Consider the following 17,906-nt stretch of genomic DNA (forward strand, 5'->3'; position numbering starts at 1 on the left):
GATGTTTCTAAGGATCCCAATTATCGGAAAATGCTTCCCACCCTCTGAAAATCAGACTTCTTTGAGTGAACCACAAATCAGAAATGACTTCAAAAAGTTGGATGTATGTTTAACTGACTTCCCTGTAAAGTAATAGTTAGTTTCACAGTTTCAAGAATTACTATAGAGAGAAGCTTTTAGTTAGAAATAGGGAAAGCACCTTTTACAGGCCCTGGGTTCCTTTATGTGGCTATCTACTGTTCAATCTCTGGTCTTGAGCCCAACAATGATCGCTGTCAACTGATTAAAAAAAATCACAATTAATTGCGTGATTAATTGCATCGTTAAACAATAATAGAGTACCATTTATTTAAATATTTTTGGATGTTTTCTACGTTTTCAAATATATTAATTTCAATTATAACACAAAATACAAAGTGTACAATGCTCACTTTATATTTATTTTTAATTACAAATATTTACACTGTAAAAAACAAAAGAAATAGTATTTTTCAATTTGCCTAATATGAGTACTGTTGTGCAGTCTCTTTATCATGAAAATTGAACTTACAAAGGAAGAATTATGTACAAAAATAACTTCATTCAAAATTAAAACAATGTAAAACTTTAAAGCCTATGAGTCCACTCAGTCCCATTTCTTGTTCAGTTTATCGCTCAGACAAACAAGTTTGTTTACGTTTGCAGGAAATAATGCTGCCCGCTTCTTGTTCACAATGTCACCTGAAAGTGAGAACAAGTGTTCTTGTGGCACTGTTGTAGCCAGCGTCGCAAGGTATTTACATGCCAGATACGCTAAAGATTCATATGTCCCTTCATGCTTCAACCACCATTCCGGAGGACATGCATCCATGCTGATGTTGGGTTCTGCTTAATAACAATCCATAGCAGTGCATACCGACGCATATTCATTTTCATCATCTGAGTCAGATGCCGCCAGCCAAAGGTTGATTTTCTTTTTTTGGTGGTTTGGGTTCTGTAGTTTCTTCATTGGAGTGTTGCTCTTTTAAGACGTCTGAAAGCATGCTCCACACCTCATCCCTCTCAGATTTTGGAAGGCACTTCAGATTCTTAAACCTTGCATTGAGTGCTGTAGCTATCTTTAGAAATCACACATTGATACCTTCTTTCCATTTTGTCAAATCTGCAGCAAAAGTGTTCTTAAAATGAACAATATGCGCTGAGTCATCATCCGAGACGACTATAACATGAAATATATGGCAGAATGTGGGTAAAACAGAGCAGGAGACATACAATTCTCCCCCCAAGGGGTTCAGTCACAAATTTAATTAACACATTATATTTTTAATGAGCATCATCAGCATGCAAGCATGTCCTCTGGAATGGTGGCTGAAGCATGGAGGGGCATACAAATGTTTAGCATATCTGGCATGTCAATACCTTGCAATGCCGGCTACAAAAGTGCCTTGCGAACACCTATTCACACTTTCAGGTGACATTGGAAATAAGAAGCAGGCTGCATTATCTCCTGTAAATGTAAACAAACTTGTTTCTCTTAGCAATTGGCTGAACAAGAAGAAGGACTGAGTAGACTTGTAGACTGTAAAGTTTTATATTGTTTTATTTTTGAATGCAGGTTTTTTTGTACATAATTTTTCATTTGTAAGTTCAATTTTAATGATAAACAGATTATAGAAAATGTAGGAAAACATCCAAAATATTTAATAAATTTCAACTGGTATTCTATTGTTAAACAGTGCAATTAAAACTGCGATTAATCACTATAAATTTTTTTGAGTTAATCGCATGAGTTAATGGCGATTAATCAACAGCCCTAATATTCAACCATCTTTAGTCATTGTGTGCATGGAGAGTTCCATAGGTCTTTCCCTGATTTGAATTGTCTTAAATTTCTATTTAACCTGTGAAACACCCATTTCTGATAGTAGTGGAAAGTTACATAATGGAAAACTTTGATGACAATTTTTGTACCAATTTCTGTGACATGAAACATTTTTAGCAGTAGCTTTCATATTAATCTTGTTGGTAGAATCATTTTAAAAGGAGAATTATAAAATAGCTGAGGAACCTGTTATGCTCTTTGATTTGTATTTTAAATTGTAGAATGAATACTGGATTGGAGAAATTGAAAGAGGCATCTGAATCAGTGGCTGCTCTAAGCAAAGAGCTGGAGGTTAAAGAAAAGGAGCTTCAGGTTGCTAATGAAAAAGCTGACATGGTAGGCTTAGCTTTTTATGCAAAGTGCTCTTTAACTTCTTGTGCTTTGTTTCATTTTCTCATTGACAAGGAATAATTTAAGAAGGAGGAGTCAATTAGGAGTTAAAAAGGATCTATGGTATAGCATGACAATAGTAAATGCAATATCTTTATTTGAATATCCTAATAGTTCATGAATATAAAATTAGACAGGTGGATTTTTACACTGGAAATTAATACACAGTAACAAATTCTTTCAGCAGTGTATTTTCTTTGATATTTGGTGTTTGTGTTTTTCCCCTTTTTTAGGTTTTGAAAGAAGTCACTGTGAAAGCACAGGCTGCTGAGAAGGTGAAAGCTGAAGTACAGAAAGTGAAAGATAAAGCCCAGGCAATTGTAGACAGCATCTCAGCAGATAAAGCCATTGCTGAAGAAAAGTTGGAGGCTGCTAAGCCTGCTTTAGAAGAGGCAGAGGCAGCTTTAAAGGTCAGAATTACAAGACAAGGACAAGTAGGACTATCATTTTCAGAGGATGTGCTCCATAGAAAGTAGGCTGGTGGGTTGAGCCACATACCCTACCAGTTGACAAACATTTCCCTCTTATCTCATAAATGTCGGTCAAACTCAATATGCTCATGAGTTAGTTAATCCTACAACAAAAGGAATGCTTTCAACACTTAAATACTGATTGTGATTTTTCATGTTAAACTCGCTGCAACTCACATATGTAAAAGCAACTCCAGTCCTTGGGTTTGATATCAGACTGGTAACCAGCTAATGCCACTGCTCGTATTTTGTTCAAACACTGCTGAATAGACAGTGACTAGAGTGCAAACCTGCTTTATTCCATCCTAACATAGGTCACTTCCCTCTTGTCTTAATTTTTCTCCTATTATGTATATTGCACCCAAGTTTATTGCTGTCCTACCTGGTTTGTGTCCTTCTTCATGACTACTTCTGTCAGGTCTCCAATACCTGGAAACACTGTTGCCACTAGTTTTCCCCATGCTCCCTTTGTCTCCAGCTTCAGACACTACTCCAAAAGACATCTTTGCTGTGAAGTGTTTACGCTGTAATGGAGTAGCACATTCTGTATGTTCTCGGTAGTGGTAATATCTGTTTCTGCCCATGACTTTACATTATGCATCACTGGGAGTGAAAGTCCCATTTTAGTTTAGTTTAGATCAGTGATACTCAGACCTCAGTGATTCAGGAGCCAAATTAGCGATCAACATTACCCAAAAGAGTAGTGCGAATTAATTCCCTATTATTGTCACAGCAAAATGACTGACCATATATTCTACAATTAGTTAATAACATAGTAAAAGCATCCAGATTGGTTAATAACTTAGATTGGTTAATAATTAAATCACACAGTGTTTTCATATCATGGGCTGCAAAGAGCCGCAGGAGACCCATTAAAGAGCCACTTGTGGCTCCCGAGCCTCAGTCTGAGACTCACTGGTTTAGATCTTATACTGTATAATTCAATGTATTTACACTAGTATGTAAAGTGATAAATAATAACTCAGCAGAGAATTTTTGTTGGAGAATAACTTCAGTTCCCATTGCTGAAACCTGTTAATCTAATAGTGGAGAGCGGTTGGGGTGGGAACGGAGAGTCTCTGAAGAGCAAAGCAATGAGTGGGAGGTATGGAGTAGTGATGGGAAAAGCTCTAGGTTTGCAGGCTCATGTCAAAGAAGTATTCAGACTTTCAGATGCTTTCCTTAACTCTTGAGCAGCGCTCCCCCCAAATGCCTTTCTCACTCATGCACATTATTCCTCCAAATACACCCCTCCTTCCTCTTATCTCCTCTTTTAGGGAGGAGGCGGAAATGATATTGTCCTTGCAGGATTGATTTTTTTTTTTCATGAAAAAGTGATTTGAGAGGCCTTCTCTTCACATAAGAGTAGTGGCTTTTGTGCACACTAAGATGTCAGAACACTATAGTGCATTTTGAGACTTAAACTCCAAGGTGCCCTTTTAAAGCAGAACTGATCATAAGACTTGGGGTTGCAATGACTGAATCATGCTGCATCAGAGTGAAATAATAGGCAACTGGTCACACTCAAAGATATAAATAAGTGGGATGCCTCTGAAGAAAATCCTCACAATAAAAAACCCTGTAAAGGGGGAATGGGCTCCAAGTTATCTTGACTACCTCTCCAAGAAGATCTGTGCTTCAAGGAAGCTGTAATCAAATACTTAGGAACTTTCTAATGGTTTGGTTTCCATTCTAATATATGAAGGTTTTGAATATTTACATATTTGATCCACATTAGCTCCCTTGTCTAATGAAGATGAAGACAGCAATGTAGTGTATGACTGAGACAGTCAGAATGCAGTGATAGCATTTACAAATATGGATCTGTAACTAAGATTCAGCTATTAGGTGCAGTACCATGTAAAACAAAACAAAATTATGGTGCTAGGATTCTTTGCAGGAGTTTTGGTTACTGCATAAACCGCTCAAACTAACCCATCAAAGTTTATGGTATCATCAGAAGGCCTCAGTGGAATTAATGCACAGTAATTCAGTTGCCTGCAGTATATTTGTCTTCTACCCTATTCCTTGTTTTATTCTGTGATTGGCCAAAAATAAATCTCTGAAGTGAGTTAGTACTTTGACAGCTATTTTTTTAATGCAGCTATCCTGGTTTTACTAATGCTAATTGACAATATAATCTTTGTAAAATGAATTCCAATATCATCTGAGATATAACATTTAAATAATGCATGTAAAATTTCACTCTGGATAAAGGTGTCAAATATATTACATAGACACGTATACTCTGTAAAATACAGATGGCAATTTCCCATGAGGATATCATTGTTTTCTAAGTCTGAGCAAAGAACTATGTTGGCTTCAGCTGCGCTATAACTGCTCACATGAGAGCTTCAATAGGGAAAAAGACACATAAGCAGGAGCTAACAAACATATGAATAAATATGTATGTAAAATTATTTTAACATTATTTCAAACCACAATTTCCTTTGAGTCAGGGGACACTCCTTGTCAGTTGTGATTGTTGCATAGATTGGTTTTCTCATTATAAGAACCTGGCAAATTATGGTCTTCAAGGACTTGAGAATTTTAAATGATCTACTAAGAATTTAATGGAATTTTGCTAGCAGCAAGAGAAATGTGTACTGCAATACTGGATTAATTTACAGGTTTCTTAGCTGTTAAGTGATCTTTAAATTGGTCAATTTGCCTATTCGTCATAACTTCAAGTTTTAAATGACAAGACGACTATTAAGTGGAGAAGATAGATTGTGGCCTTACGTAACTAATTTTAAAAAATGTAAAATTCTTTAACACAAATTGTGGTCCTTTTGTCCTTTCTATTATGCTGATAATTGCTTGTAAAATGTGCAAACAAAAGCATTACGTCATGTAACGAAACTTTAGTTATTTAATGAGCTTTTTCTCTTCTTTTTCATCCCTCAGAACAGGCTTGCTTGTGTAAATTGCTAAGTGCCTACTTGGTGCTGCTGAGCAGAAATTACTTAGTGGCTTACAAGAGGCAGCAGTTAAAATCTTTCAGAATTGGACCTTTTTAGTTTTATTCAGCTTGAGCATGATTTAACAATTAAAAACTTATTATGGGTACGTAGGTTGGATTAATTTTTCCGAACAGATCCTATGCCTGTAGGATGGATTCAATGCAAGTGTCCATCATTTTTTGCTATGTCTGTCTTTGAGATGGTTTACTACATGGTTTACTACAGCAACAACAGTGCTAATCCCTTTCCTTCCTCTCAATTTCATAGACAATCAAACCTGCAGACATTGCCACTGTCCGTACACTGGGCCGACCTCCTCATCTTATCATGCGTATTATGGACTGCGTGCTTCTGCTGTTCCAGAGAAAAGTGAATGGTGTGAAAGTGGACCTGGAGAAAAGCTGCACCATCCCATCATGGCAGGAATCACTGAAATTGATGACAGCAGGAAACTTCTTACAGAACCTGCAGGTACTTTAAAAACATAGAGGAAAAAAATGGGTTGTCTAATGGCTGTAGCAGAGCAAATGTTGTAAGAAGTGTGTGTTATTTATTTCACTTTAAAAGTTATGGGGTTTCGACCCATTGTGTTGCAGAGAAACAAATACTGGGCATAATCATACAGTTTTCACTCAAAGGAAATGTCTGTTGATTTCCCATCTGAGTTTTGTCTAAGTAAGGATTGTAGGATTGGGCTCATTGTCAGATAATTTGCTAAGCCATTGGGGGGTAGTTATGTTATCTATTTGCTTAAATCACATTCACAAATTAGGATGTGCCAAATAAATTGTCGGTGAGTTTTTTTTAAAACACCTTTGGAGACGCTGACTGATGTGTGGTAATTCAGTGTGGCTAAATTGTTTTCTCCATGATGTCTTCAGCAATTCCCAAAAGACACAATCAATGAAGAAGTTGTGGAGCTTTTGAATCCTTACTTTGAAATGGTAGACTATAACATCGAAACGGCAAAGCGAGTGTGTGGGAATGTGTCTGGCCTCTGCTCATGGACCAAGGCTATGGCTGCATTTTTTTCTATCAACAAAGAAGTGTTACCCTTAAAGGTAAGTCTGTATTGGTAAGCCAGAGGGAGGTATGCCTAAATAACACTATGGGATTTGGCCCAGTGGGCAAACTACTAATTCCAGCATGTGTCTAAGGGGCCTCACTACCACAAAAGCAAAAATTCCACAAGAGGGCTCACCCAGTTACTTGTGCATTTTTAAATAATAAACACATGCATAAGTCCATCCTGATTTAGTAAAGCTTTTAAGCATGTGCTTGAATGATTTACTGAACCGGGGCTAATGGACTCTTTTTCTCTATTTTTTTAAATGAAGTAGAACTGCCCTATCTTACTCACAGAATCTGCTCCCTGTGTATATTTAGCCATGTCCGTTCACTTGGGTGGAAAAAAATTGTGCCGACCACATTTGACGCCTGTAAGCGCAGCAGAACTGAAACAGGTATGGCATAGGGAACTGGATTCTGTTGCATTCATTTCTTGTGTATCCATAGAACAACTAATGAAGGAGCTATACAGGTAGCACTGAGGGAATAACTAGGCCTGCAGAACCTTTATGACAGGTGATGAGGAAGCAAAGGCAAAGAATCTAGTTACTTACAGATCCAAGGAGCAGATTACAGGGCAGGCAGTTCTAAATATGTATTCCTTTTTTGTTTATAAACTAAGTGTATTAGATCTGAAAATCACTTACACAATAAATATGAAACTTCAAACTGCCATTTCCACAGAGTTTAAGTGTTTTCTGAACATTTGCCTGTGCCATTTCTGTTCTCAGATAGATGTACTGAGAGAGAAATTTTCGAAAGTAACACCTACCTTTTCATAAACAAACCTGGATTTGTTCACAGTTGAAGTATTTATTTATCTAACAATGAGATTTGTAGGTGCAAATACAAACTTCATGCAAAACTGAGTAAATCATAATTAACCAAATGCCTCCAGAATTAGTAAAATCTGGAATTTCGTAAAATAAAATACCAATGTTGGGGACATTTCCTTAGGGCTGGTTTGGACACCAGTATAAATTGGAGCAGCTTGAGAGCTAATTTTACCAACACCAGCAGGAATGGCCCCCCAGGAACCATGATTCCAATTGTCTGTTGCAGGAGTGCAAGGCATTGCTGTCTTATCTCAATGCTGCTCCTATATTGAGGGGACCCAGGAGTGAATGGTGTGGAGCTGTCTCTGCTAGCTTCATAACTCTCTGTGTCAAAGGAATCCCCAGCTATTCTGTATATGGCTGTTTTCCAGTTGCTTTCTGTTGACTGAGCAGGGCATAGCATAAGGCCAAGGACCTGGCCTACCTACGACCCTTTATTTACATTCACAAAATTCTTAATATAAGCATGGGACTTGTATCATAAATTAGGGCAATAAATGACCTTTAGTACTGGCTTGTTAGTACTGTCTTTTAGAAGAGATGATTGATTATCTCCTTTGTACTTTGAGGCCTTTCAAAGAACAAACTGATACTCAATAAGAAGGAATTAGAAGGACATGATCTGAACATGGAATAGCAATTGGTCTGTGATGTTTATATTTGAATTCAGAAATGTGTTCTCTGTACACATGTAGTCTGAGAAAATGTGGAGGGTCATCTGAATGAAATGCTTTATCCATTCCTGCGAAGTGATTTACCACAGAATTGCAGCTGAGAATTGTAGCAGAATTCAGTCTGTCAGACAATTGAATTGAAAGGATTCTGAATAATAGCTCAATTACACAGATCAGTTTAGATTTTAAATATAATGCTATGAAGCTTTAATTGAGATGTGCTTTATATCAAATGCTTTGAAACATTTTGCGTCTGAATTTGCTTTGCATATGTATATTTTGTAGGCTAATTTGGCAGTCCAGGAGAATCGCCTTGCCACTGCCATGCTAGATCTGCAGAAAGCCCAAGCAGAGTTGGATGACAAGCAAGCTGAATTAGATTTTGTACAGGCAGAGTATGAAAAAGCCATGAGGGAAAAACAGGTGTAGTATTCTTTACATTCTGATACACTTTGACTATTTTAATCATTGATACTATTTATGGAACCACAAAATACAGTGCATCCTCAAACTCACTATTGTCCTTTGGAATGGAGAATTTATGGAACAAAATTTGAATTTTTTTGGGACATCTTTTTGTTGTTGTTGCTTTCTCGTATACTTCCCTGGCCCACTTTTCTGCCTCATTAAAACCCACTGTGTTTGTAGCACAAAGCTTCATGCACTGAACACTGCATTTGCTACATAAAAATGTGAATATTTCTGTGCTCAGACATTTGAAATTATGGACTTTAAGCCCCTGGGCTGGCACATGTCACCCACCTTTCACCAGCACTAACATACATATGTATAGTAAAAAAAATTGAAACAAAATTTAAAAGGCTCCCATGAAGGGGAACAACCAGAATTTTTCTAATGAGGGGGCCAGCTGGCTTGGATCGTTAGGGTCAAGCACATGATGTGGGGGAGGGTGCAGTACATATGTGAGTCTCCCTGGGGTGGTCAGATCTGCCTGAAATGTTCATTCAGAGATGCATTTTGTGACAGTGTCTCGGGGGCAGTAGCTGGGTCCCCTTTGGTCCCCCTCATGCCACGCACAATGACATATAGGAGGCATCCCTATCCCCAGGGGCACAGATGGAATCTCCCTGCTCTGTACAGTGGTATGGAATCGTCCCCTTCTAGGAACCATCTTTTCAAGTCCTCCTCAGCCTTGGACTCCTCCCACCTGTTTCAGCCCTGGGGTTCCCATGATGGATCTGTGGTCTGTATTACTCCAGCTGCTCTGCGCTGCAGATTTGGCCACCCTCGCAGCTGCAGAGAAAGTTCAACCATCCAGCTTGACACAGTTGAGGCAGCCATAGGTGGGACCCAGAGTGCATGATCCTGCACACAGCACCTGTGCCATAGAGTTGCCCACTAGGGGAAGGGACCAGGAGCCACTGGGGTGAGTGTGTGTTCTCTGTGGCCCCCTGTGGGATGTGTCTGTGGGGGTCTGAGCCTTGGGCAGGGGCTAGGCAGCATGCTGTAGCCTCTGCCCTGAGTCCTGACTTCTTGTTGGGCGGCAGAGTTTATGGCAAAGGTTGGGTTCTGTTGTGCCCCTGATCCCTTATATACAATTGTATGGAACAAGCCCAAATGTGCATCTGTTCTTTGAAGTTAATGCATAGTGATGGAGCATTTCAGTTTTACGTGCTATATGCTATGCACTATGACTAAGGCCATGTTTTAGTCACGGGTATTTTTAGTAAAGTCATGGACAGGTCACGGGCAGTAAACAAAAATTAATGGCCCAAGACGTGTCCATGACTTTTACTATATACCCCTAATTAAAACTTGGGCTGGGAGGCCACGAGTGCTCTGGGGGGCGGTCTGGGAGTGCCGCGGGTGCTGGGTGAGGTAGCCCAGCCCCCCGCTGGTGCTGGGGGGGAGGCAGGCAGTGGCCCGCGGCCCAGGACCTCCTCTTGTGCTGGGGGGTGCGGGAAGGTTGGTGAGGCTTGCAGGCTCACTACCTGGCTCTGCGTGTCCCTGCAGCTCCGAAGGGGAGGGGCGGTCGGGGGGGACTCTGTGCACTGCTCCTGCCACAAGTGCCGGCTCCGCAGCTCCCATTGGCCGGGAACCGCAGCCAATGGGAGCTTTGGGGGCGGGGCCTGCAGGCACAGGCAATGTGTGTAGCCCCCTAGCCCCTCTTCCTATGAGCTGTAGGGACATGCTGGTGGGAGCCAGGGGACTCCCCCCTCAGGTAAACGCTATCCCACATCCAAATCCCTTGCCCCAGCCCTGAGCCCTCTCCCACACATCCAAACTGCTGCTGCTGGCCCAGGGGCTGCCCAGCCGGGCAGCCCCTGAGCCAGTACCAGCCGCTGCAGAAGTCACACAGGTCACGGAAAGTCACGGAATCCATGACTTCTGTGACCTCCATGACAGAAATGCAGCCTTACTTGGTATATGGTAATGCAATAAATATTAAAGTACTATTTGTGAGTCATTATGCCAGTAAGGGTTTAGTTAAGATTAGGTTTTTCCTTCCACTTCCAATCAGTATTTTTTTGTGTGTTCTATAGACCTTGCTTGAAGATGCAGAACGCTGCAGACATAAGATGCAAACAGCCTCCAGTCTTATAAGTGGTCTAGCAGGTGAAAAAGAGAGATGGACTGAACAGAGTAAAGAGTTTGCTGCACAAACCAAGAGGCTTGTGGGTAAGAATAATTTTTCATTATACAGACTTACTGTGAACTCGCCCTGTGACTATGAACTGGAGTGAAACTAAGGTCACCTGGGTTCTATTCCTGCCCTTCAAGTGGCTTCTTTGGGTGACCTTGGACAAGTCACTTAACCTCCTCTGTATCTCAGTTTATTTAGCTCTAAAATGAGGATAAAGACTAATTCTCTTTGTAAATCACGTTTTGTCATCTTTCGGTGTGGAACACTACATAAAAGTAAGATGCACATAGTAAGGTACAAAGTAGTTTGTATAGCATATAAAACTAGTGATAACTCATGATACTTTCATGCTTGTATAGTAATGTTAGGGAGTATAATCTGTGGGCTGCAGCCAGTAGAGGGTGACATGTTAATGGTGACTATTACAGAAGCAACATAGTTTGTATAGCTAAAGATGTTAAGATTTGTGCCTGAAATAAAGATTAATTGTTCTGTAAGAATAATACAGTGTATCCTCCCCACACTTAGAGCACTTATTCTTCAAGGATAGAATAACTTTTTGGATAATTTTCCAATGATACTTTGAGTTATAAGTGTATTTACAGTAAGTAACCTTTTTCAGATCCTGATAATAAATTCATGGTTTTTGAGATAAAAAATAGATTTTTCTACACTGTAAAAATTATAAGGAATAAACTACTTTGAAAGTTGACCAAGTTGCTTCAATATGTTTACACTATTGCTCATCAGTTTCTCTCTACACAGTGATAATCATTTAAAAAAAACTCATCCACTAATACTGTTGTCATAATTTGTCCAAATCTAAACTTTTGATTTAAAAAAAGTCGCTAGCCTTCTAGTCTTGGTTGCAAACTAACAGGATAATGTTGGAGGATATTTGTGTTGGTTAGTGGAGTGTCCTGATGGTGGGGGACTAGTGCTTGGGGACTGGTACTGTATGGTGCAAAGTTGAACTCACTTTTTTTATTTCCTGATTTCTATAGTTTGCACTGCTGAGTGGAAATAACTTCAACTACTTAACAGTTAACTATTTTGTTGTTCTTGTCAGGCATTTGGACTGGATTTTGGTCTTCAGTGTCTATCAAAGCTCTGAATCTATGTTACAAAACACCTTTAAAAATATCAGTTTCACAGGTGTTAAATTTTTCTTCTGATAACATATAACGTCCATGGCCACGCAGAATGTAACAGTGGCCATGATGTGCGCCACTGGGAAATTAATGGGAATGAACTCAAGTTCTTATGCTCCAAAAATCCAAATCCCTGCTTCTTGAGCTGGAAAAAAAATTAATTTATCTACTAGCTGTATAAAAATGCGGGTTGAACAGTTCAGATTCTGTCCAATAGAGAGCACAGATCTTAATGATTACATTAGCATGCCATGTAGACAACTGCTGTGGAATTAGAAAAATCATGGTTACAGCTCAACATGTTACTTTTGTTGGATCAAAGCATGGGTGCCTAGAATATATCAAAACATAAGGGTATTCCCTGCTTTCCCTCCCATTACTGAAGGAGACACTGGAGCTACTGGCTAAGCAGCAGTTCTGCAGAAAAGGACCTGAGGATTACAGTGGACAAAAAGCTGGATATGAGTCAGCAGTGTGCCCTTGTTGCCAAGAAGGCCAATGGCATATTGGGCTGTATTAATAGGAGAATTGCCAGCAGATCGAGGGAAGTGATTATTTCCCTCTATTCGGCACTGGAATATTGCATCCAGTTTTGGTCCCGCCACTACAGAAGGGATGTGGACAACTTGGAGAGAGTCTAGTGGAGGGCAACGAAAATAATTAGGGTTTTGGGACTTATGAGGGACATGACTTATGAGGAGAGGCTGAGGGAACTGGGATTATTTAGTCTGCAGAAGAGAAGAGTGAGGGAGAATTTGATAGCAGTCTTCAATTACCTGAAGGGGGATTCCAAAGAGGATGGAGTTCGGCTGTTCTCAGTGGTGGCAAATGACAAAACAAGAATCAATGGTCTCAAGTTGCAGTGGGGGAGGTCTAGGTTGGATATTAGGAAACACTATTTCACTAAGAGGGGGGTAAAGCACTGGAATGGGTTACCTAGGGAAGTGGTGGAATCTCCATCCTTAGAGGTTTTTAAGGCCTGACTTGACAAAGCCTTTCCTGGGATAATTTAGTTTGTGTTGGTCCTGCTTTGAGTAGGGGATTGGACTAGATAACCTCCCGAGGTCTCTTCCAACCCTAAGATTCTATGATTCTATGTTTACACTGTTACAGCTCTGGCATGTGGGATATGGGTAGCTACATGCCAAAGTGTAAAGCCAGCTGCATCCACACTGTGGCATGTAGCTATATTGATCAGTGTAAGGCTCTGGCAGCAGGGAGGCAGTGAGATGAACACTGCTAAAAATAGCAGTTAGATGGAAGAGACACTACTTGGGCATGCAGAGAGCCCATGTAATATATATGCCATAAGTTCTGGCATGTCTTTGTTCACCTAAGCAGTGCCTCACCATCTGTGCTATTATTTATACCTGTGGTAGGGTGTGTGTGCAATATGTGCACTCTACATGTTGCAGTGAGTGAGTGTGCAGTTTAGATGTATCTGGGGATACAGTATTTTCTGCACATGCTCCCTGTTTTCTCAGGCTAGGTTGGGCTCTCAGCACTGAGTAAGGATGTGACTGGGGGAAAAACTCTGCTCTTCCAGCCTCCTGCCAAGAATAGGCACTGTGCTGTTCCTGCCTCCTGCCTGGGATGGCTATTTCTCCTGCACTCCTGCTTTTCAGTGTTTCACAGCAGAGCAGGGAGAGGGAAAAAACCCCAAAGCTGATGGAGACCATCAACACCAGACCTTCCCCCACCCTGAGGCTAAAGATTAATGACTAAGCAAAGCAAGACGAGAGGGTGACCTCCCTGCACCTTTAAGTGTGGGGAGTATTTGGCTGGCTGGCTGGCTGGCTGAATGAAGGGAACAGTGCTTTATGGCTGGGGGGGAAGAGGAAAACTGTTGCAAAAGGGGACAGTGTGGTGGCTGACACATCTCCTAGGAATGCAGGGTTTAAAAGGGGCAGCTCTGTACCGGAAGCTCTATTTTACACAGCGCAGTCTTGGAGGCAGCCAAACTAATTGCTGGCGCCTCCTTGTGGCAGCTGTCCAGTGCCAGTACTCCATAGGGAAGGTATACAGTGACCGGATAAATGGCTTGGAAAAGGATTTAAAAAGAGGTATTCATTAAAGGAATGAAAGGGAGGGGGGGCAGTTAGGGACTCCTATGATTGGTATGGCAGGGAGCCAACCCCCCATTCCTATAGCCCACCTTAACCCTCCTATGGGGGGGTAGATGGTAAGATCCCGGGAATGGATTTGCTGGAGAGACCTGGATGGAAAAATAGGGGGAGCTCATGAAAGCCCCCCGGTATGGTAAGGTCCCAGGAATAAATTTGCTGGAGGCACTTGGATGGAAAAAGACGGGGAGCTGGTAAAAGCCCCCCAGGTAATTATAGAATAAACATGGGGTTACCTGCACTGTACACTTTTATCTGCCGGGTAGTCCCAGACATCTAATAATAAAGTTGCGGCCTAATTAAATCCACGTCAAATGTCCTTCTTTCGGTATAGCCAGACAATAGATCCTTGCTGGCATGATACATTGGAAACTTTCAGAATATCTTGGAAAAACTAAATTTTTTTAAATGGTCCCAAAGTCTCAATAAAATCACGAGGTTAAAATTAGGGGAAAACGCAACATTTTCAGTGATATTTTGCACACAGCATAGTCAAGCAAATAAATAGTCTTACACTATAAATTCTACTGTAGCTCCATTGGAAGCTTTGCCTGTCTCTCTTGTTTGTTTCCTGCAAGCACATGTATTACTCTAACAGAGCTGCTACAGTGTTTCAGTATCTCATGGTTTATTTTATTTTTTTAGGCGATGTATTGCTGGCTACAGCTTTTCTATCGTATTCTGGTCCTTTTAACCAAGAGTTCCGCAATCTATTGTTAAATGATTGGCAAAAGGAAATGAAAACCCGGAAAATCCCATTTGGCAACAACCTAAACCTCACAGAGATGTTGATTGATGCTCCGACCATCAGTGAGTGGAACCTCCAAGGATTGCCAAATGATGACCTATCCATACAGAATGGAATTATTGCCACGAAAGCAGCTCGTTATCCTTTGTTAATTGATCCACAGACTCAGGGAAAAATTTGGATTAAAAATAAGGAAACCAAGAATGAACTTCAGGTAACTTGAATGAAGATATTTTCATAACCTCTAGTAGCACTTACTTAGCTGCCAAAATGCTTGGCTAATCAGGGGGTTCAGGTTGTAGCTAGCAATTATAATGTTTATATACTACCTATGTTGCATGCAGTCAGTGTACACTCTAGGTAGATTTATCATTGAGCACTGGAGCAAATTCTCCCCTTTGTTACCTTGTAACCAGGAAACCTGTTGGTTTCAGTGGGCTTGCTCGAAGCATAATCCAATGAAGAATGTGGCTGGTAGTGTGCAGATGGAAGACCTGATAAATTCCACAAGGAAAATGTTGGATGCGATAAACCCTAGGAAAATGAAAATGTGTATGCCGTAGTTTGTCTTCTTATAGACTCATAGACCAGAAGGGACCTTCATGATCATCTAGTCTGACTGTCTGCACATTGCAGCTACAGAACCTTGCCCGCCCACCCACTCCTGTAATAGACCCCTAACCTCTGGCTGAGTTACTGAAGTCCTCAAATTATGATTTAAAGACTTAGAGAATCCACTCTTTACACTAATGTAAACCAGCAAGTGACCCATGCTCTATGTTGCAGAGGAAGGTGAAAAATCCTCAGAGTCTCAACCAATCTGGTTTAGGGGAAAATTTGTTCCCAATCCCAAATATGGCAGTCAGATCCTGAGCATGTGGGCAAGACCCACCAGCAAGACACATGGGAACAAATTCTCTGTAGTAACTCAGAGCCCTGTCCATCTAGTGTCCCTTTACTGGCCCTTGGAGATATTTTCTGCTAGCAGTTGCAGATTGGCTACATTCCATTGTAGGGAGTCTCTTCAAACCATCCCCATCCATAAATTTATCAAGCTCAATCTTGAGGCCAGTTAGATTTTTTGTCCCCACTGCTCCCCTTGGAAAGCTGTTCCAGAACTTCACTTCTCTGATGGTTAGAAACCTTCATCTAATTTCAAGGCTAAATTTGTTGATGGCCAGTTTATATCCATTAGTTCGTATGTCAATATTGGCACTTAACTTAAATAACTCCTCCTTCACCCTGGTATTTATCCCTCTGATATATTTATAGAGAGCAATCATGTCTCCCCTCAGCCTTCTTTTGATTAGTCTAAACAAGCCAAGGTCTTTGAGTCTCTCCTCTCGTAAGATAGGCTTTCCATTCCTCGGATCATCCTAGTAGCCCTTGTCTGCACCTGTTCCAGTTTGAATTCATCTTTCTTAAACATGGGAAACCAAACTGCACATTGCATTATGCTGATGTACTAAAAAATCAGCAGACACACCATCATGCTATTCCATAGCTTTCTGCTGAATCAGAAATAAATAATAGCCATTATTGTTATTTTATTTTATTATTATTATTCTTTTATTATTCGTAGCACCTAGGACCAGGACCCCATTGTGCTAGGTGTTATACAAGCACAGAGCAAAAAGATAGTCCCCACTCCAAAGAGTTTACAATCTAAGTCTAAAACAAGAGACATCAGATGGATACAGACTGATGGGAGAGTACAAGAAAACAATAAGACAATATTGATCAGCATGTTGGCAGTGGTTTTAGCATACCAGTGGCCTAATGGTTGAGTTTTTTATAGACATTGTGGCAAAGGAGTTTTAAGGGGAATTTGAAGAACATAAGAATGTAAGAATGGCTCTACTGAGTCAGACCAAGGGTCCATCTAACCCAGCATCCTGTCTTCTGACAGTGGCCAGTGCAAGGTGCCTCAGAGGGAATGAACATGAAGGAACATTAATCCACACTGTGTAGAGTCAAGCATAGGAGTTTATTGCGCACAGCGCTGGCGGAGTGTCACTTTGCTTATTAGGCTCAGAGACACTGCAGAACAATTAATTACAATAGATTATATAGGGTGCTCATTGGGCGGAAAGAAGCGATGGGGACGAGTTTTCCCAAGCCCCTGGATAGGTTCTAACAGCAAGATGAGATAAGCACAATAAGCCAATGGTCTAAAAGGTTACATGATGGCTCTGCCCATGGCTCAAATTAACATATTGCTGAGACACAGGTAATTACCCCACACTATGTCTATTAAAGTGTATAGATTAAATCCTAATTTTGGGGTCCAGGGAATGAGGTAGCAGCTCTCCCGGTTGACCCAATGGGTATGTTCCTGGAGATTCAAAACACAAAAGCAGTAATTAGTACTTAACAATAACAGTTGTTTATAAGTTTACCCTTGCATTTCTGTGGGCTAGGATTGGCATACATCTGTGAGGGAAGGGTGTCATAATTCATGTCAATCATATTAGGCCTCTCCCTGAACTCTGTCTGAAATCTGAGGGGTATTGTACCACTATCTCCCCCCTGCATTAGGGAGTAACCGTGAGGCCTTTCTCAGCACTTCATGTGTCTATAACTCGCGATAAGGATCATAGAATCATAGAATCATAGAATATCAGGGTTGGAAGGGACCCCAGAAGGTCATCTTGTCCAACCCCCTGCTCAAAGCAGGACCAAGTCCCAGTTAAATCATCCTAGCCAGGGCTTTGTCAAGCCTGACCTTAAAAACCTCTAAGGAAGGAGATTCTACCACCTCCCTAGGTAACGCATTCCAGTGTTTCACCACCCTCTTAGTGAAAAAGTTTTTCCTAATATCCAATCTAAACCTCCCCCATTGCAACTTGAGACCATTACTCCTCGTTCTGTCATCTGCTACCATTGAGAACAGTCTAGAGCCATCCTCTTTGAAACCCCCTTTCAGGTAGTTGAAAGCAGCTATCAAATCCCCCCTCATTCTTCTCTTCTGCAGACTAAACAATCCCAGCTCCCTCAGCCTCTCCTCATAAGTCATG

The 17,906-nt window shown here is 40.8% G+C and overlaps 1 protein-coding gene across 1 annotated transcript in view; it reads left to right on the forward strand.

Moving 5' to 3' along the window:
- The window catches only part of DNAH5 (dynein axonemal heavy chain 5), a 316,306-nt gene that overhangs the window by 232,456 nt on the left and 65,944 nt on the right, over window positions 1–17,906 (forward strand). Inside the window, exons 57-63 of the mRNA XM_038392521.2 lie at window positions 2,083–2,197; window positions 2,485–2,661; window positions 5,952–6,155; window positions 6,566–6,745; window positions 8,548–8,685; window positions 10,767–10,902; window positions 14,787–15,103. Of these exons, the coding sequence (XP_038248449.2) occupies window positions 2,083–2,197; window positions 2,485–2,661; window positions 5,952–6,155; window positions 6,566–6,745; window positions 8,548–8,685; window positions 10,767–10,902; window positions 14,787–15,103 (1,267 nt within the window). The remainder of the gene's footprint in view (window positions 1–2,082; window positions 2,198–2,484; window positions 2,662–5,951; window positions 6,156–6,565; window positions 6,746–8,547; window positions 8,686–10,766; window positions 10,903–14,786; window positions 15,104–17,906) is intronic.

Source organism: Dermochelys coriacea, chromosome 2 (assembly GCF_009764565.3).
Source record: "Dermochelys coriacea isolate rDerCor1 chromosome 2, rDerCor1.pri.v4, whole genome shotgun sequence".
Classification (NCBI taxonomy): Eukaryota; Metazoa; Chordata; order Testudines; family Dermochelyidae; genus Dermochelys; species Dermochelys coriacea.